Source organism: Aedes albopictus, chromosome 2, assembly GCF_035046485.1.
Source record: "Aedes albopictus strain Foshan chromosome 2, AalbF5, whole genome shotgun sequence".
Classification (NCBI taxonomy): domain Eukaryota; kingdom Metazoa; phylum Arthropoda; class Insecta; order Diptera; family Culicidae; genus Aedes; species Aedes albopictus.
Genome location: NC_085137.1, coordinates 272,429,089 through 272,456,215, shown reverse-complemented (window position 1 = coordinate 272,456,215; position 27,127 = coordinate 272,429,089). Strand labels below are relative to the sequence as shown.

The 27,127-nt window shown below is 37.6% G+C and overlaps 3 protein-coding genes across 3 annotated transcripts in view; 2 read left to right on the top strand and 1 right to left on the bottom strand.

Moving 5' to 3' along the window:
* Nucleotides 1-27,127, top strand: part of LOC134288081 (uncharacterized) — a 401,563-nt gene that overhangs the window by 13,642 nt on the left and 360,794 nt on the right. The gene's annotated exons all lie outside the window — the stretch shown is intronic.
* On the top strand, nt 554-1,808 carry LOC134286546 (uncharacterized). The gene is made up of 2 exons (XM_062848171.1): nt 554-647; nt 763-1,808. Exons 1-2 carry the CDS (start codon nt 554-556, stop codon nt 1,806-1,808), a joined length of 1,140 nt encoding a protein of 379 aa, XP_062704155.1.
* Nucleotides 14,969-15,340, bottom strand: LOC134286545 (uncharacterized). Its single transcript, XM_062848170.1, has one exon. The coding sequence runs from the start codon at nt 15,338-15,340 to the stop codon at nt 14,969-14,971; it is 372 nt and encodes a 123-aa protein (XP_062704154.1).

Below are 27,127 nucleotides of genomic sequence, written 5' to 3'. Positions count from 1 at the left end.
AAGTGTCTGTAAGGCCGGCGAAAGCGAACAACAGAATGAAGTTTCTGTTGAACTGCAGAAGGTGTAAGATTGTCCCTAGCTGTCTCAACATAAGGGAACGTCCATAAATTACGTCACGCTTTGAGGGGGGAGGGGGGGGTTCAGCAAAGTGTGACGACCCATACAAAAATTTCAGAGGTCTCATACAAAAAGTGTGACATAGGGGGGAGGGGGGGTTGAAAATGGTCAATTTTTGCGTGACGTAATTTATGGACGCTCCCTAAGGAATGACATCCGCCTTGAGAACGATGCCTCAAACCGCGTGTTGGAGAAGGTTGTATGGAGACACAAAATACGACTCCTCAGCATCTTGATCGCGGACACGAAACGAACAATGGCGAACTTGAAGACGCAGAAACGTGAGGCTTGCCGAAGAGTGGACGAAAGTTTTGACCCAGCCGATTCGGAGAAAGTGAAGAAAATGGTGGAAGACAAGACGGTGGCCGTATACAGGAAAACCTGAGAAGCCGAAACACGGAAAATTTCCAGACTGCAGGAACAACACGTAAGAGAGATGAATGTGGAAGTGGAATGGGTAGAGAACACCACCGACGTCGAACTACCAGATTATGTGGAGCGAATGCTCGGTCCGAACTTCAATGTGGAAAGTGAAAAAAGGTTTCCCTATATCGAACTGGTAGCGAGCATAGAAAAGTGCGTCCAAACGAAAGAAAACGCGGACGAAATCAGATCGGAAGTAACAAATGCAATGATTAACCACAGTAGTTCATGTTCAGCGACAACCACGACATTCACCGGAAGAGTGGATCCGGAAAGACGTCATCAAGTGCAAAAAGTTCCTGAAAGAAAATCCGAATTTGGTCATCACGAAGGCGGATAAAGGCAGCAGAACGGTGATCCTAACAGCGGAAGAGTACCAAACCAAGATGAAGGATCTCCTTAGCGACGAAAGCACCTACAAGAAGCTGTCGACCAATCCAACCAACAGAGACTTGAGAAAAATTAACGGCATGCTCGATGAGTGGCACAACAAAGGATACATAGACGGACGCACGCAGAGAAGGTTGAAGGAGTCAAGCTGCAACCCACCGCGAATCTATGGACTACCGAAGACGCACAAAGAAAACAGGCCACTCCGTCCGGTTGTGTCAACGATTGGCTCAGCTACGTACAACATAGCTAAATACCTGTCGGACATAATCGGTAACATAGTAGGCAAACACGACTTCCACGTCCGCAATAGTTTCGATTTCGCCAGTGAAATAACAGGGTTCCAGACGGACGAGAACGAGGTGCTTTTTTCGTTAGATGTGGTTTCACTGTATACGAACGTACCAGTCGATTTCGCTCTACGATGCCTCGAGGAGCGGTGGGAAGAAGTGGAGCAGCACACGAATATCGACAAAACGGACTTCGTGGACGCAGTGAAGCTAGTGTTGGAATCGACGTTCTTCGTGTATCAGGGAGATGTATACGAACAGACATTCGGTGTACCCATGGGTTCGCCATTATCATCAGTAATTTCCAATGTGGTGATGGAAAAATTGGAACAGGAGTGCAGGATGCAGCTGCAGGAGATAGGTATACATCTGAAGCTGTACCGTAGATACGTGGACGACTGTATGTGTATAGCTAGAAGGGAGCACATCCAAACGATCGTGGATACGTTCAATAGTTTTCACGATCGTCTCCAGTTTACTGTTGAAATGGAAGTGGGAGGGAAAATAAAGTTTCTTGACATGATGTTGGAACGGGCGGATGACCAAATAAATACATCTTGGCTTCCGAAACATTCTAACGGAGGGTAGCTGGACTATACGTCCAAAAGCCCGTTCCAACATAAACAAAATACCGCGATCGCGCTAATAGATCGCGCCATTAAGTTAACATGTGGAGCGAAGCGGGAAGAAACGTTAAAACAAGCAACACAAATCCTAGAAAGAAACAACTATCCCTCCTGGTTCATACAGAAACTAAGAAGACTCCTAGTGTATGCAAACACTACAACACCTTGGAGACCGACAACCGAACTACACTCCCACAGAAATATGTTTCCGCCCTGGTCTTAGCGAAAAGTTGAGAAAAGTCTTAAGAAAAAATTACGTCACTCTTGCTTCTAGACCGCAAAACAAAATAAAAAACCAAATATTCAGCAAACTAAAGGACCCTATACCACCAGGGAAACAGAAGAACGTGGTGTACTGTATACCATGTGGGGCTGACGAGAAGGTGTATATCGGCCAAACGAAAAGGATGCTAGAAGTAAGAGTGGCGGTACACAAGAATGACTGCCGAGGTAGAAACCCGAAATCGGGCCTGGCAGTCCACAAAATGGAAGAAGGACATACCTTCAACTTCGATCAAGTGAAGATTTTTGATCGAATCCAAGACCAGACAACCAGGAACATAGTAGAGGTGTTTCATATTAAGAAGAGAGGAGAAGATCTCACTGTGAACCTACAGAGAGAGTGTGGGAACTTCAACTCGGCTTAGAACGGGCTTTTAGCTCAGTTGCGAAGACAACCATGAGAGGAAAACTGCGCGTATGTGAGAATGAGTGAAACAGCATAATGGGTGAAAGTTGGGTGAAAGTAGGCATGAGATGGGTGTTACAAATTAGTATTATATAACTGACGAAGTTTAAGGGGTGATTCCAGCTGAATGTAAGTGTTTTGTGCTTTGTAAATTATATTGTATTTGTACTTGAATCAATTTATTAAATAAATGTATAATGTTTTAGGCGTCTGAAGATGACCGAAGAATAGTAGGTCGAAATGCGTCACGCAAAATAAGCTGTTTCCGTTATTTTTCACCGATAATTGCCAATAAAACCACAAAATAATCGTTCACGGTGATCAACCCCGGTCAGTTTAACCATCTTCGTCGGTTCACGGAGTCGTCGCGTAGCCAGAATTAATTTTGATTTTTAACAGTTTTAGTATTACAGTTAAGTGCAAGAAGTGTTTTCGGTGATTACGCTGTGAATAACGATTTCGGTCAAAAACAGCTGTCGGATCGGTCGTCTGCGGCCACCGTTACGATCGCGAAAGTGGTGTTTTGCGCTTTCGACTTGCGGAAGTGTCCCATCCGCCAGCAGCTAAGGATGGCTTGGCTTGCGATGGGCACTATTATTGATGAAGTTCCAGTGCTGCAGCGTAGATGAAGTTTGCTGCTAATGTGGAGGGCTTTTTCTACATATTTTCAAGAAAATGCGGCAGGAAGTGAAATGAGTGAGATAGGCCGTATCGGTCTGCGCCGCTAAGTGCGATAATGAAGAAAAAAAATGCAATGATTCGAAACAGTAAGTGCACGCAGTAGAATACACTTATGGTTCTTTCAATTACATACGTATAGGCAGAGGGAGTCCTGTAATATACTTCATACAAAATTTCAAAAGTTCTCAAACGGACTAAAGGCGAATTCTAAACATTTCCGATAAAGTTAGCGAAGTATTTGTTTTTGTACCATTTTAAATTCACATGAAAATTTTAAAACATATGCAAATTGCCATTAGGCATTGAAAAGTTAGAAATAGTGGAAACATTTGTGTATCTTGGAACTTTTGTAAAATTATTATACCCACAAGGTAAAAAGGTGTTTTCTGCTACGAATATACGCCCTGTAGCCCTCTGAAATCCCGTAGTTTACAGACAAAAACACTGGCCTTTCTGGCTGGAGGACCTAAGCCTAAGGGATGGAGGACCTAAGCCTAAGTCCAGGAGAATCGGAAACGATCGGCCCATGACCGGGTCTAGTGCACATGGACAACAAGTAAGAAGTAAATATATATTTATTGGTTGTTGATATTTTTCGGTGAATCACCAAAAAATATCAACAACTAATAAATATACCATTGGAAGGTGACTAAAACCCTACAGAAGTAAGAAGTTAGTATGTATTTATTCCGTATTACGGAATTCCTCGAATTGAAAATGACTTGTATTGAGAATCGCTTGTTTTATGGAATTCCTTGGAGTAATGCTGATTAATTTATCTATCTATATATATAAAAATGAGTTTGAAGTTCCTTTGAGGCAATAAAACTCAGGAACGGCTGAACCGATCAGGCTGACCCTTGAACTGTTTGATTCGTTTTCAAGGTGGCTGTGTTTATATGTACAAAAAGTTACGAAAATCAACTAGAAAAGTAACAAAATTGAAAAAGAACTAATTTTCTATGAGCTGGGAAAGAAATCAACACGATCGAAATGAAATCAATCTAGAGTGCGGTGCTATGTTGAGCTCAACAGTTGTCAAACCACCACAAGACGGCAAGACAAAGTTTGCCGGGACAGCTAGTTGTAATTATTTTTTTAATTTAACTTGAGTTAAGAATTTTTGTAGTGAGATCACAATTTTTATGAAATTCATTGGAGTAATTCTGATAACATTATTGAAATTATTTTTAATATTTGCATAATTAGTTCGAAATTTGGTTGGATACTAGTAATTCTCGGTAACTTTTTTTGACAATTCCTCCCTTTGATAATTTCATTAGAAATCACAGTTGAAATTTTATTTTATAATAAATTCGAAAATTCCTTTGATTTTCAACTTATTCAAAAATCCTTTGAGCTTTCATTCGAAAAATAGTCTAGAATTTTGTGGCAAACTTGTGATACTTTTTTTTTGGTAATTCTTTTGGTGATTTCAATTAATTCGAAAACTTGTTCGAGAATTCTCTTACCAATTTTTTTTTGGAAGTTCCTCTGAATTCCCTCGGTATTTGTTTTAGTTCCTTAGGAAATGTTCTAGTAAGAGGATTCATTAAGCTGCGTAAACGTTTCGATCTTTAATTATTTCATTCGCAATTGTGTGAAACTTTTCAAAGATTTGAAAATCATAGCACAATTCCGTTGAGAATTCAATTGAAATTGATTCCGGAAATTCATTAGAGATTTCCTTTAAAACATATTTGAAAGCTCCTTCGGAAAATTAATTTCGATTATTTTTTTTTCAAAAACTGGTGATAAGTTTTTTCGGTATTTTTTTTTTTTGATAATTTCTTTGAGAATCCCTTTGGAAATTTTTAAGAAAGTCTGTATCCTTAATTTGTTTGGTTATTTGTTCAGTGATTTCGTTGGCAATTCAATTTATATTGATTTCGGCAAATTAATTTGTAAGTTCATTTGAGATTTCCTCCGGCAAAATAATTTGTCATTGTCAGATTTCTTGAAACGTAAACACCGCGCGATCGTTGAAATGTTTCAAAAAGGGGCTTTGCACAAAAGTTCACGCGGTCTATCGTTTTTGAAAGGAACAGCCGCACCGTAGGAAATGCCGCAATGTTATTGCTCATAAGGATGAAATCGACAATCATAACGATATTTTTTGGCAAAATATTTGGAAGTGCTTTTTCCTCAGAAAATTAAGTTTGTATTTCTTTGGAAACTTTTAAGATTTTTTTTTTGGGTAGATGTTTTGGAAGTTTCATTGAAAATTTAGCTCAAATTGACTAAGGCAATATAATATCTTTGGGAATACTATTTAAATTGTCTTCAGCAATGAATTCAAAAATGCCTCTAAGATTTCTTTCGGCAAATTATTTTAGAATTTTTTGTGTGCTTTATTGTTATTATTATTATTATTATTTTTGTGTGCTTTATTATCATTATCATTATTTTTTTTGGTAACTCCGTTGGCAATTTCAGGTGAATTTGACTTTGACAAGTAATTCGGAAATATGTTTAAAATTTGCTGAAAGTTTCTTCGAAATTTGGCATTTTTTTATATATTTTGCGGCCCCGTGGCCGTGCGGTTAGCGTTAGATTTCCCACTCCGAGTGATGAAATTTTTCACAAGAAATATTTCTTCCTTGTATCGACTGGTGCTTGTAATGTATGTCGTGTGCGTTGTCTAGTGTTAAGTATCGTTCAGTCTGTGCAGCCTCTGGCTGGAGACGGTATCCATGTCTTTTTTATTTACTATGATCAGGGTACGAAAAACGGTTCACGCCGAAAAACAAACGCTTTGTCCTAAGCGGTGCATGCCGGTAACAAAGGCGCTCCGCAACAATTGCATGTCAAGCGATGAGAGCAATAAAACAAATATCGCTTGCCGTGCGTGTGCCGATATTTCTGCTTTTCTGTTGAAATTTTCGACCTACATCATCGAATTCATGAGCGTTTGGACGAATTAAGACTCTTGCCATCCTCAGAGTCGAGTTTCAGTTGTAAAACAATGCGAAAATCACGATGTGAATAGAACGAGACAAATATTCCTACCGTTTTTGTTGTGAACAAACTCGGGAGCGATTTTGTCATTATCTGCTAACGAAAAAACAAAGCGTTGTTGCCGTGCCTTCTTTGTTGCCTATTTTTCGCTTACGGTGGCATATTCTACGTACACTGATTATGATTAGAAAATTCTATTGTTTTTTTTTTTTGGAAATTTAGACGGAAATTAAGTTGTAGTCGGTTATTTATGTGTAAATTCCTGCGAGACTTCCTTCTACAGATGATCTGTAAATTCTTTCAGATATATATTAGAAAGTTTTTTTTTTCGTACTTCGTTTAGTAATTCCTTTAACAAATTTGTAAGAAATTGAATTCTGATAGTGATTCTCTCCGATAAACTGGTTTGAAATTTCTTCCGAATCTTGTGAGAAATCGTTCAAAAAATTCCTTTAGGAATGTTTTTGGGGAATAGACTTTTGCAAATAATTGCGAAGTTCCATTAAAATAATCCTCAGCAAATAAGTCTGGAATTCCATTGGAAAGTTGAGAGTTTTTTTTTCGGTAATTAAATATCTTGATAATTTCTGTGGCAATTTCTTTGGGAATACAATTGAAATAATCGTCAGTAAAATATTTGAAAATTCTTTTGAGAATTCCTTCGGCAGTATGATTTCCTCGGACAGTTCCTAACTGTAAGTCCTAGAATTATTTTTGCAATTCTTCTGACAATTTTTTTGGCTATTTCGTTGGAAACTCAGTTATTTATTTTTTTGGTTAATTATTCGGAAATACTTTTGAGGTTTCATTCATCATTTTATTTGGAACTATCTTTGCGGTTTCTTTCGAAAAACTATTTGGGAATTTCATCGTAAATTTCTAAGAAAGTTTTGTTTTACATAATTTTTGTGGTAATTCCGTTGATTTTTACGATTGAAATAAACTCTGAAATTTATTCAAAAATTTGTGTGAATTTTAAAGGTGATTCTAATACTTTCTTAGAAAACTTCGTATGGTATCAGTTTTTATTTACTTCGGCAGTTTTTTTTGTAAATTTCTTTGAAATTTCATTCGGCAAACTATCTGGGAAATTCCCTCAAAAATAATCTAGTTTTTTTTTCTTTTGATCATGTTTTTCGGCTATTTCGTTGGTAATTCAGTTTAAATTGACTTCAGCAATTTATTCGAAAGTTGAGTTGAGATTTTTTTTAAAGTTCCTGTAAGATTTCCTCTGGCAAAATAATCTTCAAAAAATTGAAAGCATTTTTTACGGTAATTTCTTTTAACTATTTTCTTTAGATTTTCTTTGGCGAATAAATCGGGAATTGCCTCCGGCATATTTTTTAGAAGTTCCTTCCAGATTCTCTTCGGAAAATCTGGATGATTTTTTAATTGGCTCTAGCAAATTATTTAAAAGTTCCTTCAAGAATTCATTCGGCAAATTAATTTGGAATTTCTCCAAGACCTCACGAGACTATTTTTTTCGCAATTCCTTTCAGCAACTCCTATCCCTACCTCCACGCGGTACCGGCCGGAAACTATGAGCAACCTTAGCGAAGATCGGGTAACCAACCCCGGTGGGAACTTTGGTCGTAGGCTGACAGGGAAGGGGGGGTTTGCTTCGGTAAACCTGAGCGTCTGTTCTCCAGGAGGAGAGGCTCACAACAGCGTCTGATCCCCATGTTAGGGGCGGCTGATCTACGTCCGAGTGCCAGGGAAGGACTCTAAGCTCAACTGTGCACTATGGTCCTCCGGAAAGTAGGGGGTTGGTGTCAGGCCCTACGAGCCAGCCGTAAAAAACCATTGTAACGAAAATCAGCAACAGAATAATACGCACCGAGACGAACGGCAACAACCCCAGCGAACAAAAAGGCCTTGCGATTGGCAACTCGGTACGTGGAACTGCCGAACTCAACTTCATTGGGAGCACCCGCATACTCGCCGATCTACTGAAGGACCGCGGGTTCGGCATCGTAGCGCTGCAGGAGGTGTGTTGGACAGAATCCTGGTGAAAGAGCACCAGGAGGATTTCCTGAAGGAATATCTAACGGAATTCATGAAAGAATTTGTGGAGGAATTCCTGAAGGAGAACCTGGGGAAGTTTCTGGAGGATTTCTAGAGGATTTCTCGGAGAAATTCCTGGAGAAATCCCTGAAGTAATTCTTGAAAAAATCCCTGGAGGAGTATCTGAAGGAATTACAGAAGGAATGCGTGGAGGAATTCCTGGATCTGGTGTCCTGGAGGAATTTCTAAATTAATCCTTGGAGGAATTGCTGAAGAAATCCGTGGAGAAATTCCTGAAAAATTCCTGGGAAATCCTTGGAAGAATCCTTGGCAGAATTTCTGGAGGGTTCCCTGAAAGAAATCCTAGAGGAATTCCTGACGGAATCCTTAGGGAAATTCCTGAAGAAATTTCTGGATGAATTCTTGGAAGAATCCCTGGAAGAATCTCTGGAGGAGTACATATAGGAATTCATGAAGGCATCCCTGAAGGATTTCCTATATCTGGAGTCCTGGACGAACTCCAGAAGATTTTCGTGGAGGATTCCAGAAGAAATCCGTGGAGGAATTCTTGAAGCGATCATTGGGGTTCCTGGAGCTCCTGGAGGAATTTCAGGAAGATTTCCCGGAGGAATACCTGGAAATATCCCTGAAGAAATTCTCGAAGAAATCCCTGGAGGAGTTTCTGGAGAAATCCCTGTAGGAATTAAAAAAGATTTTGTGAAGGAATTCGAGGAAAAATTCCTGGATATGGTGTCCTGAAGGAATTTCTGAATAAATCCGTAGAGGAATTCCTGAAGAAATCCGTCGAGCAATACCTGAAGGAGTCCGTGGAGAAATTCCTGAAGAAATTCATGGGGAAATTCCTGGAGGAATCCCTGGTACAGTTTCTGGAGGAATCTCCGGAGGGTTTCCTGAAAAAAAAAATCCTGGAGAAATCCCTGAAGTAATGCTTGAAGGAGTTCCTCAAAGAGCTCCCAGAGCAATTCCCGAAAGAATCCCTTGTGGAATTTCCGAAGGAATCTCTGTAAGAATTCCTGAAGGAATTCTTGGAGGAATTTGTGGAGGAATTCCTGGAGGAATCGCAGAAGAAATCACTCAAGGAGTCCCTAGAGGAATCCCTGAAGGAATCCGTGAAGGAATTCATGGAAGAATCCCTGGAGAAATTCCTGAAGTAATCCCTGTAAGAAATCCTGAAAGAATTGTTGGACGAATTCCTGAATTAATTCCTCTAGGAATCTTTGGAGTACTTCCTGGAGGAAACCCTGTGGAAATTGCTGGAGGCATCCCTGGAGGAATCCGTGGAGGAATTCTTGCAGGAATTCCTAGATCCGCAATTCCTCAAGAAATCCGTGGTGGAATCTCTTGAGGAATTCTTGGAGGAATTCCTGGAGAAATCTCTGGAGTAATTCTTGAAAGAATTTGTAGAGAAGCTCTTGGAAAAACCCCTATAAGATAGGCTGAAGGTTTCCATGGAGGAATTCCTTATGGAATCTCCGAGGAAATTTCTGAAGGAATTCTTGGAGGAATTCCTAAAGGAATCCCCGGAAGAATTCCTGAAGAAATCCCTGGAAGAATTCGTGAAGTTATCTTCGGAGGATTTCCCGGAGGAATTCCTGGAGAAATTCTTGAAGTTTATTTATTTATTTATTTATTTATTTATTTATTTATTTATTTATTTATTTATTTATTTATTTATTTATTTATTTATTTATTTATTTATTTATTTATTTATTTATTTATTTATTTATTTATTTATTTATTTATTTATTTATTTATTTATTTATTTATTTATTTATTTATTTATTTATTTATTTATTTATTTATTTATTTATTTATTTATTTATTTATTTATTTATTTATTTATTTATTTATTTATTTATTTATTTATTTATTTATTTATTTATTTATTTATTTATTTATTTATTTATTTATTTATTTATTTATTTATTTATTTATTTATTTATTTATTTATTTATTTATTTATTTATTTATTTATTTATTTATTTATTTATTTATTTATTTATTAATTAATTAATTAATTAATTAATTAATTTATTTATTTATTTATTTATTTATTTATTTATTTATTTATTTATTTATTTATTTATTTATTTATTTATTTATTTATTTATTTATTTATTTATTTATTTATTTATTTATTTATTTATTTATTTATTTATTTATTTATTTATTTATTTATTTATTTATTTATTTATTTATTTATTTATTTATTTATTTATTTATTTATTTATTTATTTATTTATTTATTTATTTATTTATTTATTTATTTATTTATTTATTTATTTATTTATTTATTTATTTATTTATTTATTTATTTATTTATTTATTTATTTATTTATTTATTTATTTATTTATTTATTTATTTATTTATTTATTTATTTATTTATTTATTTATTTATTTATTTATTTATTTATTTATTTATTTATTTATTTATTTATTTATTTATTTATTTATTTATTTATTTATTTATTTATTTATTTATTTATTTATTTATTTATTTATTTATTTATTTATTTATTTATTTATTTATTTATTTATTTATTTATTTATTTATTTATTTATTTAATTGTCGTCAATCATGAGTAGACCAGTTTGTTACAATGAATGTTACATAATTTGATGTTTGTTGTTGTCGTTTCAACGAAGTGTTTGTCTATTTTGATTTTGATATGTCGAGAAATTTGTTTAGAAATAAGATTAGCTAGTAAGTTTTAATCTGTCTGTACGATAAAATCGAAGACGAGTATAAATATAAATAAATATAATAATTTGTCTTAAATTTAGAAATACATAATATATATCATAGAGTATTCACTAAAATCAACTATTTAGTGCTACTTTTGCGTTTCGTGTTTATCGGATAGCATTGAAATATTTTCTTAATTTATCTTTTGTTAATGTAAAGTCAATAGCCTCAGAATGTTTATTGAAAGAAACCATCATTTGATTTAAATGACCAAAGTTGGCATAGTTTGTGCGATGATTGTTGACAATGAAAATATTTCAGTTTCGTAATGGTCGAGATGGTATGTTAAAATTGAGTTTGGATAACAGCTCAGCTGAATCTATTCGATGAGAAACTAAATTATTAATGAACGAAATCATCGCAAATTCTCGGCGCTCTCTCAATGTTTGTATGTTGATTAACATACAACGGGCTTTGTATGAAGGAAGAGGAAATCTCGTCCAGCCTAATTTACGGAGTGCAAACAATAAGAATTGCTTTTGTACAAATTCTATTCGTTCCTCATGTGTGATGGAATATGGTGACCAAACTATGCTACAATATTCCAGTGTTGATCTCACATATGCAATGTATAAAGTTTTTATCGTGTATGGATCATGAAAATTGTGGCTGAAACGCTTGATAAATCCAGGCATGTTATTTACTCTGCTAATGATTGTGCTATAATGGTCGATAAATGATAGCTTGGTATCTAATACAACTCCTAAATCTCTTATGATTTCACACTTTTCTACTTCTTCATTGCCTAGAGATATTATTATGTCGGCAGACAATTAATCGTTCCATAATAAATACAAATTTTCCCATAAATAATTCGAAAAGTCCCAATGAAGGAACAGGGGTGTAAGCAGTAATAAATAACAAAAGTTCCATAAACAAATAAAAAAATGCATAAATAAATCAACAGTTTCCACAAATAATCGATTTTTGAGCAATTAAAAACGTCAAAAATGCAATGATAAATCAACTGTTGCAATAAAAAAAGCCATTTTTCCTACCAAATAACTTCGAATTTTCCATAAATAAATCCGATTTTTCCATAAAAAATTAGAAAATTCACAATAAAAAAATATCGAAAAAGCAATAAAAAATTCAAAAAATGCAATAAAAAATTACGAAATTACCCATGAAAAACATATGCAGGAAAGTATGAGACAGTGAAATTCTGAATCGCACTTATATGACTGAAACGACTGAAAAGCTTGCGTAACTATGATTGCAATTGCCGAGCAATTGCTTGCTATCCGAACTCGCTATCGCACGTCGGACCTAAAAAAGGGATAACATCTATGTTTGCATTATACCTGGCAAATTCTTGGATCTGTGGTTTGCCTAGAACCGAATCGATGCAGTTGCGGTGCATCGGATATCCTCCTGATATCCTGGTGACTCTCTCAATGTTTGTATGTTGATTAACATACAACGGGCTTTGTATGAAGGAAGAGGAAATCTCGTCCAGCCTAATTTACGGAGTGCAAACAATAAGAATTGCTTTTGTACAGATTCTATTCGTTCCTCATGTGTGATGGAATATGGTGACCAAACTATGCTACAATATTCCAGTGTTGATCTCACATATGCAATGTATAAAGTTTTTATCGTGTATGGATCATGAAAATTGTGGCTGAAACGCTTGATAAATCCAGGCATGTTATTTACTCTGCTAATGACTGTGCTATAATGGTCGATAAATGATAGCTTGGTATCTAATACAACTCCTAAATCTCTTATGATTTCACACTTTTCTACTTCTTCATTGCCTAGAGATATCATTATGTCGGCAGACAATTAATCGTTCCATAATAAATACAAATTTTCCCATAAATAATTCGAAAAGTCCCAATGAAGGAACAGGGGTGTAAGCAGTAATAAATAACAAAAGTTCCATAAACAAATAAAAAAATGCATAAATAAATCAAAAGTTTCCACAAATAACACAAGTTTACAAAATAAAACGAAAGTCGTGAACTTCTGTCAACGACCAAAATTTTTGAAGCACAATTTAGTGCTGATTCCGAAACCGACCTTCAAAAATTTTTAAGTAGAACAGTTTTTGAGTTTTAGCTCAATATCGAGTTTTATAACTTTTCAAAATATGTAATTTACTAAAATGCAAATAACTTGCGTTTTGTTCAACCAATTTTAAATCTTTTTTTACCAATTAAAACTAAATACAATACCATTCGATCATCTGAATACATGTTTTGCGCCAGATTGATGAAATTCAAGATATTAGCGAGCTTTAGGGACGATCTTCTCAAATTTTAGCCATATTCCCAAAATTTTTTGAAGAAATGTATTTTTTTCAATAAGAAAAAAAACAACTTGAAAATTCTTTCTCGACGTTTAGTTGACATATCATATGTAGGCGATTTACAGTAAAAATTTCAGCTCTATCGAAGAATTGATTACGGAGAATTAGATGTTTGAAGTGAGCGACTTTGCTTAAAAATAGAACAAAAATCGATTTCAAATCATCAACCTTGTATGGAAAGTCGAAAAAATTTCCGCTCTACTGTAATTTTTTTCATTCGCGTTTTCGAACTCAGGGCATGATTCTACACCAAAAATGATCATCAGCTTACCGAGTTCAAAAATGCTGTAAACTAGTGTAATCGATTTTTGAGCAATTAAAAACGTCAAAAATGCAATGATAAATCAACTGTTGCAATAAAAAAAAGCCATTTTTCCTACCAAATAACTTCGAATTTTCCATAAATAAATCCGATTTTTCCATAATAAATTAGAAAATTCACAATAAAAAAATATCGAAAAAGCAATAAAAAATTCAAAAAATGCAATAAAAAATTACGAAATTACCCATGAAAAACATATGCAGGAAAGTATGAGACAGTGAAATGCTGAATCGCACTTATATGACTGAAACGACTGAAAAGCTTGCGTAACTATGATTGCAATTGCCGAGCAATTGCTTGCTATCCGAACTCGCTATCGCACGTCCGACCTAAAAAAGGGATAACATCTATGTTTGCATTATACCTGGCAAATTATTGGATCTGTGGTTTGCCTAGAACCGTATCGATGCAGTTGCGGTGCATCGGATATCCTCTATGCAGCTTCGTCTCATGGTCTACATAATGTTTTGGCTCAAAATGCATTTCGTTTATTGCTCGTTTTTAGACATTTATTGATAATTTATATTTTTGTTTATTGCACTTTTATTGCTTCTTTTTTATAGTGAATTTTCTAATTTATTATGAAAAAATCGAATTTATTTGTGGAAAATTCGAAGTTTTTTTGTGGGAAAATTGGCTTTTTTTATTGCAACAATTGAATTGTTCATTGCATTTTTGACGTTTTTCATTGCTCAAAAATCAATTATTTCTGGAAACTTTTGATTTATTTATGCATTTTTTTATTTGTTTATGGAAATTTTGTTATTTATTACTGCTTACACCCCTGTTTCTTCACTGGGACTTTTGGAATTATTTATGAAGAATGATCACTTTCTTATGAGTCGTTTATATTTTAGCCATTTGCTGCATGCAGTCGAAATGATGTGGGGAGTTTGAGACGATCTTTCGAAGTAGCTGGGATGATGGAAACATCCGATCCAGTATCGATCAAGAAACGATAGCCACTAGTCCGGTCATAAATATGCAAACGGCGACTTCCAGAGAACGCATCCATCTCCGCCATTTCAGATGGATGTTCATTTAGTTTTTTGAAGCGTTGTAGGAGCAAGGCTCGCGACACTGGTGAGCGTTCGGTCGGAACTTTCGGTGGTACCAGCAGATGGTTGAACCTGAACTGACACTCCGGCGGGATCGTGATGTTGAACGGCTTCTTGGAGTTGATGTTTTTATTCGGCGAATCTCAGCTGTCAGGCAAGCAATTTGCTCTTGCAAACTGCTCATATCGATACCGGACACAACAGGTGTGGATGCCGCTGCAAGCGTACCATCACTAATCGACTAAATTGGCTTGATTTTTTTTCGGGATTCGCTGCAGGAATAGGATCTTCATAATGTCGTCGCTGATATTGAGTCCGGCTGCCAGCTCCTACATACACGCTAGTAGGTGGGTTGGCCGCATATCCCCGAGGTCACAGGGATTTAGCAGACATTCCAGTTTGCCCTGTGCGGAAATTTCAAAGCGAGAAATCAGTCGATCCTTCACCGCTTTGTATTTGTTATCCGCCGGCGGGTTCTCTATTAAATCTGCTACGTGGCAGATGACGGACTGATCAATCTTGCTGATGATGTAGTAGTATTTCGTCTCGTCTCTTACGACCCTAGCCAGCGCAAACTGGGCCTCCGCCCGAGCAAACCACATGGCTGGGTCGCTCTTCCAGAATTCTGGAAGCTTCACGGCCACCGAAGCAGTAGCAGCAGCGGCTGCCGCTGCGGCTGAGGGTGTTTGATTTTCTGTCATGTCAGCAAATATGGCGAGTTTCGAAACACCGAGACTTTTTCGACGACGGACACGATTTTTACGACCGGTTTCGCGTTGAAACTTCGATATAACGGTGGTCGGCACCGTCGGGGTCACCAATGTAGGTGTTTCTCTCGCCGGAATGGATTAAAACGTGGTAAATAAACTACAACTTAACTTATTCGTTTTATTACGTTCGTTCGCTTCGCACGCGGTATCAACAAAGCTGACAGTAATGTATTTTTGTTAGGGTTGTCCAAAAACCCCAATACGATGGCTAGGGTGTCTCCACAGATCCTTTGATCATACACTTTCGCCAACAACTTTTAAATAGTAAATACGTTATTTTGATCACATGGTTCACCAAGTTGTGATGTGTCACATCAAATGTATATTTTATAATCATATGATTCATCTTTAACCTTTGAAATTGTTCATAAGCTATTTTTCGTTTATACACTAAAAATCATATTTGGTTCACCAAGTTATCCCGTGTTGCGAGGTGACGCTTAATAGTATGTCTACCTTTATATTTATATTCTTTTCCCCAAAACTTTGAAACAGCTAAGTGATATCACTTATGCCTAAAAAAGTGTACTTGTAATGCATCAGCTCGCAACGTGTGAGAAATTACTGAACTAAATTTGATTATCGTGATTAAATGAAATAATATTATTACTCAATATTTTCTCTATGATATATACTACTATATATCACTATATTTTCTCTACTCAGATTTTAAATTCACAAGTGATTCTTTCGTTTAATATCAAATTTGGTTCACTATCAGGTATCAGAAGGCCAGCTCCAGAGGCACGTTATCCTCCATTTGGGACATTTGTGCCATCGCCATACATATGAGCCTATTTCATCATTTACCTGAGGGAAAATGGGACAAGGGATGGGAATTGGGAAAGGGAAAGGTGATGAAATAGGAAGGGGTGCCCTAGAAGAGGGAATGAACGCATAAGCGCAACGAGAGCTCATAGCTCATACCACAACGGGGTTAATCAGTGCCCTGAAAAGGACACTGTAAAACGCATAAGCGTAAAAAGAGCCTATAGCTCATTGGAGGCAGCTTGCGACGTCATGCGACTTTCAATATGTCATAGAAAGGCACGTCATCAAAAGCATCCTCAATATTCAAGAAATCACCCAAGCAAAAACTACGTTTTAGCGAGTGCTTTCTTGAAAACGTATATACAACATTGTGTAAAAGAGTCACTGTCGACATCCCAAATTGGGAGACATGTGAGTTCACATGAACAGGCATGTTAGCCAGACGAACATCACAGATGTGATAATCGACAATGTGTTTCGAGCATTTCAGAAAGAACGACGTAACCAGATAAATCTGGAACTTATTCCTTCTTTTTACAACGCACGCATCCTTTTGGGATAAAACTACAGAGTAATTTCACGCCATGAAAATACCCAATAGAAAACTACAAGAGTTCAAAACATGTTTGAAAAACTCAAATCCCTCTGGAGAAAAATAGGACAAAGCCCCATTTGCTCCAGGAGATTTGAAGTAAGCAGAGCTTTTTAGTGCCCACTAAATCGATTCTATAGCTACAATCCTCGGGGTAGAAGCTAAAGATTCGTAGCTATACAAAAGACTGGTTTATCCGAAGACATTTAGAACTTGAACAGGTCCGAGTTCCATTCAGGAATACCTCTTTCGGTCCGCACAGACCGCAGAGGACAAGCTTCTTTCAAAGCAGTAGCTATGGTATACCACAATGAAGGGCGTTGAAATAACAAAACCATAATGAAACTCTCTTGGAGCAGCAATGGAAGCGAGTTATCCATAAAATGTGATCGCAACCAATTATTACAGGTTCCATAGCTTGTTGAGCAGGGACGCCTGAATACGCAAAGTTTGCGAAGGAACACTCCAAAGTGCAAAAGGATCAAATGGAGAGTCCTCATCTGACACATGCCAATCAGTTAACCAACTGACAAATTCTGCTCATGCAGAGTTGGGTTAGGTGCAATTCTATGTTAAGTTAACCATGAACTGTACTACCTAAGTATTCCATTAAAGTGAAGCATCTCAAATCAATGTTTGAGCTACTTCAGATGCCAAATATCATTTAAAAGATGCTGAACACAAGAGCTTGCTTGAAGGTATCCATAAGGAAAGGTTGAAACATACTGTTAACGTTATTCTAAAATATAGCATGCTCGAGGCACGACAGTTCATCTATAATGAAAAAAGCAAAGCTGGGTTCACAAGGTAACCTATACAAAAGTTACCCTACGAAATTGAACTTTTTGAAGTAGATCCACTTGGGCTACATACGCTTTTTTACGCTGAAAATTGATCTGAGGTTTCCTTGTCGTAGCCACTACCCAAACTAGACAGGATTACACTCTTCACAATCACAGCACAAAAAGGAAACATCAACGACCAACCAAATCGGTGTCAATTGAAAAACGCCAATGGCGAAAACGCATTCAGCGAACCCGTATAGGCAGTAATGTAAGCTAATTAACAATATTTGAATAACCCCGCCCTTATTTAGCCTCAAATTTGAGACTTAAGAAGGGCAACTGATTATCTCGGAGAAACGCAAGGTTCACTGCACCATTGCTCCGGTTAGCGCAGTAAGGGCGTAATACTGTGGAGGACGCCCTAATTCTCCACAGGCTCCGTTTGTGGTTAGGTTTTTATTAGACCCCCCTAACCATCCATTCTTTGGCACGGTAAGCATAAAGCCGCATAACACCATGAATTAGGGGTCACCTGTTTAGTGGACTCTTACCACTGGATCAGGTGGTCCGTAGTGTTATTCTTAGCCGATTGAGACAACCGCTACCGACACTACACAGCTATCTAGGCTGATCGGGAAAAGAAGTTAACATTGATGGTCAACTTCCAAACGAACCCGATCAGCCGTTGTAGTAGTATTTCGTCTCGTCTCTTACGACCCCAGCCAGCGCAAACTGGGCTTCCGCCCGAGCAAACCACATGGCTGGGTCGCTCTTCCAGAATTCTGGAAGCTTCACGGCCACCGAAGCAGTAGCAGCAGCGGCTGCCGCTGCGGCTGAGGGTGTTTGATTTTCTGTCATGTCAGCAAATATGGCGAGTTTCGAAACACCGAGACTTTTTCGACGACGGACACGATTTTTACGACCGGTTTCGCGTTGAAACTTCGATATAACGGTGGTCGGCACCGTCGGGGTCACCAATGTAGGTGTTTCTCTCGCCGGAATGGATTAAAACGTGGTAAATAAACTACAACTTAACTTATTCGTTTTATTACGTTCGTTCGCTTCGCACGCGGTATCAACAAAGCTGACAGTAATGTATTTTTGTTAGGGTTGTCCAAAAACCCCAATACGATGGCTAGGGTGTCTCCACAGATCCTTTGATCATACACTTTCGCCAACAACTTTTAAATAGTAAATACGTTATTTTGATCACATGGTTCACCAAGTTGTGATGTGTCACATCAAATGTATATTTTATAATCATATGATTCATCTTTAACCTTTGAAATTGTTCATAAGCTATTTTTTCGTTTATACACTAAAAATCATATTTGGTTCACCAAGTTATCCCGTGTTGCGAGGTGACGCTTAATAGTATGTCTACCTTTATATTTATATTCTTTTCCCCAAAACTTTGAAACAGCTAAGTGATATCACTTATGCCTAAAAAAGTGTACTTGTAATGCATCAGCTCGCAACGTGTGAGAAATTACTGAACTAAATTTGATTATCGTGATTAAATGAAATAATATTATTACTCAATATTTTCTCTATGATATATACTACTATATATCACTATATTTTCTCTACTCAAATTTTAAATTCACAAGTGATTCTTTCGTTTAATATCAAATTTGGTTCACTAAGTTCTCCCATTGCGAGGTGACGCATTACACTTTTCCCCTAGACTTTGAAACAGTTTAAAAGTGATTATTTCAGTTAATCACAAATAATTAAATTTGGTTCACTAAGTTCTCCCAGGTTGCAAGGGTACGCATTACACTTTTTCCCCCAGACTTTGAAACAGTTTGTAAGTGATTGCTTTATTTAATCACAAATAATCGTATTTGGTTCACTAAGTTCTCCCACGTTGCGAGGTGACGCATTACACTTTTCTTCCCTGACTTTGAGACAGTTTGTAAGTGATTGATTCATTCAATCACAAATAATCGAATTTGTTCACTAAGTTCTCCCACGTTGCGAGGTGTCGCATTACACTTTTTCCCCCAGACTTTGAAACAGTTTGTAGGTGATAGCTTTATTTAATCATAAATTTGGTTCACTAAGTTCTCCCAGGTTGCGAGGTGACGCATTACACTTTTTCCCCCTGACTTTGAGACAGTTTGTAAGTGATTGCTTCATTTAATCACAAATAATCAAATTTTGTTCACTAAGTTCTCCCACGTTGCGAGGTGACGCATTACACTTTTCCCCCCTGACTTTGAAACAGTTTGTAAGTGAGGCGGATACAAATTTAATTTTGACTTTTTGTCTCCCCCTTCAAAAATTTTTAGCAGGATTTTGCATTTTGAGGGGGCAGATAAAAAAATATTTAACAAAATATCGGGTCTAGCTAAAAATTCTTTAAGAAATCCGATGAGTTTTTAATATTTTTCAGATTAAATTCTTTATTTTTTTTTATTCCACCCCCCTCGAGCAGCCCGTGAGTGGTGGGACAAAAAATGAAATAAATATTTGGTAACGGCATATTTTAACCACAAATATTAATATTTTGTTCACTAAGTTCTCCCACGTTGCGAGGTGACGTATTACACTTTTTCCCCCTGACTTTGAAACAGTTTGTAAGTGATTGTTTTATTTAATCACAAATAATCGAATTTGGTTCACTAAGTTCGCCCACGTTGCGAGGTGACGCATTACACTTTTTCCCCCTGACTTTGAGACAACTTGTAAGTGATTGCTTCATTTAATCACAAATAATCAAATTTTGTTCACTAAGTTCTTCCACGTTGCGAGGTGACGCATTACACTTTTTCCCCCTGACTTTGAGACAGTTTGTAAGTACCAAGTTCTTCTACGCTGCGAGGTGACGCATTACACTCTTTTCCTCAAATTTTGAAACAGTTTGTAAGTGATGCTTTCAGTTAAAAACTTTGGAGTTATTCCAAAAGTTCTCAAGTAATTTCTATTCTCAATGTGATTGCTCCCTGAAAACTGGATTCCTGAAACGGGAACTTCCGATGGGAAGAAAAGCTGGAGGAATGTGATATGGGATCAGGTCAGCTGACATGGAGTTGCAATTGCATAAAAAAAAATATATTTATTGTTTTAATTTATTTAGCAGCTTCTTTTTTTCTGCTAGCCCGCTTACGCTAGCGGCCGGACTACATTATCACGTCTAATAACCAGCTTGTAGATGCCCAGAATCGGAGGCAGAATGCAAGGCAATCTGTCACGTCCTCGAACTGACGAACACGCGCTCTGCCAACATTGCGTCCCGCGTACTGTCTATGAATGCTCTGCCAAACACTTGCTCGTGTTTATCTGCCACAGATTCCACCGGAAATAATAGTAATAATCCAATTTGACCTACGTCCAAAGCCTTGAGCATCGTCGGCGGAAACTCGTACATCAGCTCCGGATCATACGTAAACTTCTTCACGTCGACTTCAAACTTTCCATCGAACTTGGACCGCTCCAGGGTTAACTTTTGCTGCACTTCTGTGAGTTCCTGGTTGGTCGATTCGAATTTAGTTTCCGTGCCGTTTGGAATCCAGAAGGTACTTTTCGATCAATCTAAAAACCAAATAGTAAATTTTTGCACATCAGTAATGCTCGTACCACAAGACTTACCTGCTTTCCTCCTGCGGAAACTTCTCTTTCGAGAATCATTAGGTATTCCTACGATCTCATCGTCTCCAGGCCCAGAATAACAATCTTTTATCACTCGCGATAACATTTCGATTTATTTACATTTATTTTAACGACGCAGGTTGAACTTGCTCGAAGTTGCTGCATCTTGCTCTTACCCATTTGTCATCAAATGGGTAAGAGCGGGATGCAGTAACTTCAAGCAAGTTCAACCTACGTCGTTGAACAGGACTAATGTATTGTTCCAACTGTTTTGCGAGACACGACTCCTGTGATGGTGCTCATCGGCCCACACAAGTGGAGCTGTCAAAATTTTTGTTCAGTGGCTTTACCGTACTGCACCATTTTCGATAAAAAATGAATTTTCAATCCAGTATTTAATCATATGAAACGCAATTTTTTTTACAAAAATAAATACATGTGCTTTGTTTTATGAAAAGTACAATGTAATATTAAAACAATGCGCTGAAAGGCGTGTAAAAAGTTATTTCAAATTCAATCAGAAGCAAAAATTCATAAAATGTAATCTTCCCTAATTTGGTGCAATTACTGTTATCTTGTTTACGCTATCGAGCCGCCATCTGTTGGAATTTGATGGAACATTTGATAGTTTCCATTTGTTTCCGATAGAGTTAAGGCGTACTTGAAGCGCCTCTGGCGGTGGAATGTGGCGGAAACCGATGCAGGTAGTTCATTGTGGGGTCAAAGGGCACGATCACGAGGACTGCCCCAAACCCAAGCGCGTTTTCTGTATCGTGTGTGGTTTCAAATGTTTCGAGGCTTCTCAGTGCCCCTACTGCTTAAAAAACGGGATCAGGTCAAACTGAAGTCGCAGTTGGAAAGTCATGAGCGCCCCATTGATCACCTAGTAATGCCTTCTGAGTTTTTCAACAGCTTTCGACCCACCAAGCCAGAAGACTACAACAATTGTATTTCTGTTCAAACCATCTTCTTCAACATCCCTTCCGACAACCGGCCATTCGTTATGGTCTAGGGGCAAGACACTGTGCAAACTAGAGCAACTCTGAGAGATTCTGAGTTACTCTTTTTATCGCTGATCGACGACATTTGTTGAAAGACATCCCTAAAACTGCAATTTTCATTCAGCGCACGCAACACTTTGCAGTTTGACATTGGTGCCAGCAATTTGCACGAATATGAGTATAAGGCAGTTAGATGTTGGCTACGATAAATTTCATTGATGCCAGGGGCTTGATTTTAAGCTTGGAAAGTTAGCGGACTCACTTCCCACGCTTTAGGCTCCAGTTGGACAAACAAATTGTAGATGGCGGACAAGGGATTACGCGGTTAAATAAAAAGTATCTAATTCAGAAAAATTCAATATTTAATTCTAATTCAGGTTTTAATTTAGTCTCCAAATAAACAGGAAAGTAGAAAAATATAGGAAATAGGTATAAATAACGAACCAATTCTGCTCGGGTAGGACCGGCAACGCTCGTGGATGGTCGTCGTGCTTCGCGCCGTTCCTCGAAGCTCGATCTTGGACGGATGATCGTCTTCGGTGCTCGCTAGCCGTCGCTGTCGTCGGCGTCGTCGGTGGCGTCGGTGGTCACTGAGGTTCACGGATAATTCACGCTAGCGTACGTCGACCCAGTCCCACGCGGCACTTCTTCCACACTAGGCACTTGGTAGTGGTCCAGGGCACTTTTCACTCCCCGGCGGTAACGTTGTGCGGTAATATACTTGCACGGAAACTTCGAGGCCGATAAATTTCGTGGTACAGCTCACTGGCACACCGACGTCGTCACTGTTAAAAAGATACTTATGTGGTCTACTGCGGACTGTTAATACTTTAGAATTTCGTTACCGAATAAGAGAGCGATCCATCCATGCATCGGGTTTTTATTCCAGTCGATGTCCTGGTCCCGGGATCCATGATGGGATGACGTGGCATTCATACTGAGTATGGTTGGTATGAATTGAATGGTCGTTTGGTGTCAGGGGGTATTGGATCGTGTGGATTGTGGTTTTTAAATTCAAATTTTTATAGGGTTGTAAAGGGCATCTGACACCAAGGAAAAGGAGTAGGGAAGATGATAGGGATAGACTAAATCTAATTCAAATAATTTTTCAATTCATTTTCTTAAGTTCTATTTCTTTTATTCAATATTATTTTAGACTTTAATTATATAAACACAAATTCATTTCCATTTACTATCTACAAAATATTTACATATTGGAACCTAGTTGACAGGTTACAATTACCCCGGGGTCTGGGTAAAATAAATATTCAAATTAATTTTTTGTTTCCAATTTCTGTGACACAATAGTCTGTATCCTCTCTGCTCTGCGAAGTCCAGTTTGATTCGATGAAATAATTGCTTCCTCGAGGGAATCTTTTCCAGCGAATCACTTGGATTGGGAAGAGTGAGCCTGGGATTTCAAATATAGTGAATCTTACCAGCAAAAAGGATCTAAATCATTTAAGTTTGTAATTCGCTATGCGATCACTGGTGGTTGATGGTTTAGTGCAATTTGCAAAATCATGTTTCGTCAGAATAAGTCGCATTTTGTCCTTCTCACATTTTGTCCTCCTTACGTATACTAAGACAAAGTAGAATTTAATTTATTATTCTAACACGCGTTCAAACGCCAACTGTTGTTGACCAAACAATAATTTGAAAATTTACCTATTTTAGAAAAGATGAAAGCACTACAGTGGTTTTTCGATTTTGTCACGGTTCTATTTAATCACGCTCCATTATATCACGCTCGATTCAAGCACGGTATTTTTTTCGATTTTATCACGCTATGAAATTTGATAGTAATATTTTCGAGTACATATTTCAAACTAAGTAGGACATATGAATTGTCATAAGTATGCTACTTTTGCACATTAGTAGCGTTCGTTCACCAGTTTTGGTCAGTCTAAGGGAAACCACTCCTAAAAAATACAAATTACCTATTTTAAACTACCAATATGCCGATATGAAAGATTTCAATCTATATTATGGCCAAAACTAATGCTTCTACCCTAAATGGTTTCAGTGACAAAGGTGATAAGGGGATTCAGACCGGGTTCTGAACTTGATTATCTAGAATCGCATTCTAAAACATCTCAAATATTTACCTAACAAACGGAAAGCTATATAAAACTGCAATTTTAACTCATTTCAATCAAAGTTGGTTGGATAAAATCTCGCGCTCAGTATCATACGGGCGTATCTACAATGATCGATTTCTCTTCATCGATTTTCTCTTCGGCTAATAAGTTGGCCTGCAAATCATTTTTGATTGTTTTTGTTGTTTTAAATGCTAGTCCTAGTCGTCCTTCACCGAAATACACCGAGAGATCATCCGAATATTGATCGTATTTTCCGGAATAATCCGAAGAGAAAATCGATGAAGAGAAATCGATCATTGTAGATACGCCTGTATGATACTAAACGCGAGAAATGTCAAAATTCAAGCTTTAGAATGCCGTTCGCAATATATAAGCATATAAGCTTAGAAAGATTCCTAGCATAAGAGAATCTAAAGATGTTCGTCAGAATAGACCATTAAAATCACTTCAACGGCTGTTATGAAATGATCAATTGCTACCATGCATGGATGTCATAACTTAAATAATACTCAAGACTGAAAATGCTACTAATTGCTTGCTCACTCGAGGAAACTATTGAGTGCCATTTCAGACTTAATGCGTTCCATTTCATGTCGCTCCATTTCGTCTTCACTAGTTAGTTGAGGCGTTGAAGGGATATCTTCACATTGCTCTACAATGCAGCATAAATACAGTCTAGGATGACTCCTTGATATTTATTGACGGTTGTCAATTTGTTTTTTCAAAATGCTGCTTGAAATTTTCAATGTGTATTGCGTGGTTTGATGTTTCGTTCGGTTTTTATTTGCTTTTTTGTATTTAGGTGTATTTAGAGTAATAAAAACACTCGCAAAATATGTGTTTCAATTTTATCACGCTCCAGTATATCACGCGATTATTTTTTTTATTCGTGATATAATCGAAAAAGTACTGTATTGGTGACTGCACCCCAAATTGGACTGACACAATAGTGTGCACACACCTTCATAGTGTGATTGCAGCGCAGGGTCAAGTCGGATCGAGTTGAGGTCTTCGGTGTACTTATTCCTTGTAAATGGAGGAATAAGTGCACCGAAGACGTCGAGACGATCCGAGGCGAATATGCACTTTTATCACACTTTTTATGCGTACCACAAAAAGTGTGATAGTCCAATTTGGGATGTAGTCTGCAATACAATTTCAATATCTTTATCTCAACCGTTTTGGTTTAATTTAATAATATTTCCTATTTAGTGACACGTTGATTTTTCAACATAGATCCATGTTATTTATTTTGCTAGGGCGCCCTATTTCTAAACTTGTTTCTTCAAACACCTAGACGGCTCTAATCGCGAGAGCGGCTGGGTTCGATTCATTGAAACAATTATTGCTAAATGTTCTCTACAAAGCATATTCATTCGAATAGCAGCGAGAGGACCTCTTGAAAAGTTATTCTAGACTTATGAAATACCTATGAAATTTGCCACCGAGGGTGCGCCGATTTTTCGACCGACGTCGCCGCGGAGCCGAGTATTGACTGTAAAATCGCGATGTGAGATTTGTCAAAATTTGTTATTGTAAAGTGTGAGGACGACGCTATCATTACGAAGGCACAAATATGCTAAAAATAGCTAAATTTCGAGGTCGAGGTTCGTCAAGTCAAGGCTAAGGACAGCTAGCCCTTCCCATTCATCAGCTGGACCATGGGAAGACTGCGTCGGTGTCGAATTAAAGGGGTAAACGACGGTGTTTATTTTTGATTAGGAGCTGTTTCTGAGGTTTGTTTTCATTTTTTTTCAGGTTTGTGCGAGGGCTACGAAGGATTCTACCAGGAAGAGTGCTGATTATGTGAATTACGATGAATGAAACGAAATAAATAAATATGTGAACGAAAGTGTTGATATTACTTTCATCCTGGTTTCAAGTGCGTGGCCGGCCACACACCGAGGGGTTTTCCTGACAGATCCTCCAGATCGTAGAAGGAACTACCGATCTTCGACTTTACCTTGCATGTGAGAAACTGAGCAGCATATTTGGCGTTATAGTGATCTGCCGCACTATAAGGCTTCATATTTCTGCGATATACGAGCTGACCAGGCGTGAAGGTTTTAGCGAACCGACGGTGGCGCAGATTATAGTGATTTTGGGAGGCTTCGTGAGCTTTAGATAGGTTTTTCTGTACGAGCTCGTAAATTTTCTCAAACTTTTGCTTACGTAGTTCAGCTTCGGACAGGGCCTCGCCATGGCGGTATAACTTGTGGTCCGACCCCTTTTCTGAGAGTTCCTGGCCGTGGGTTTTGTAGTAGGGCGTAAAACCGGTGGACGAATGGATGGTGGTGTTAAGAATGACCTCGATTTCTGGGATTTTGAGGTCCCACGATCGTTGATCGTCTTTCGCGTATGTATTGCCTCGTTTATGGTACGGTTGATGCGTTCGACCAGGTTCGCCTGCGAGTGATACCTGGAATTCAGCCAATGTGTAACTTCATATTGATCGAGTAGGTTCTTAAACTCGTTCGAAGTAAAAGTACTTCCATTGTCGGAAACGACTACTTCGGGAACGGAGTTCCTGTAAAACCATTGATCTCGAAGGATTTTACACATTGCTGAGCTGTCCAGTTTCCTCACAGGGTGTATCATGACCCACTTCGAGAATAGATCGGCGATAACAAATATATGCTGGTTGCCTTTTCGACTTCGTGGGAGTGGTCCCACAAAATCTAACGAGATGATTTGCCACGGTCGAGTGGCCACGCGCATATTTCCCATTTCTGGAACAACCGGTACAGAAGGGGCTTTCACCTCTTTGCACGTTTGGCAAAATTAAAAATACTTGCGAATTTCAGGTCCCATCTTTGGCCAATAAAAATGCTTGCGAATACGGGCCAACGTTTTATCGTACCCTAAGTGGAAGC

What these genes read in the sequence shown, in the direction of transcription:
- LOC134286546 (XM_062848171.1), top strand. Translation starts at nt 554, where the DNA reads ATGAATGTGGAAGTGGAATGGGTAGAGAACACCACCGACGTCGAACTA. An exon ending in TCCGAACTTCAATGTGGAAA is followed by an intron (nt 648 to 762) that starts GTGAAAAAAGGT and finishes GATTAACCACAG; the next exon opens with TAGTTCATGTTCAGCGACAA.
- LOC134286545 (XM_062848170.1), bottom strand. Translation starts at nt 15,340, where the DNA reads ATGACAGAAAATCAAACACCCTCAGCCGCAGCGGCAGCCGCTGCTGCT.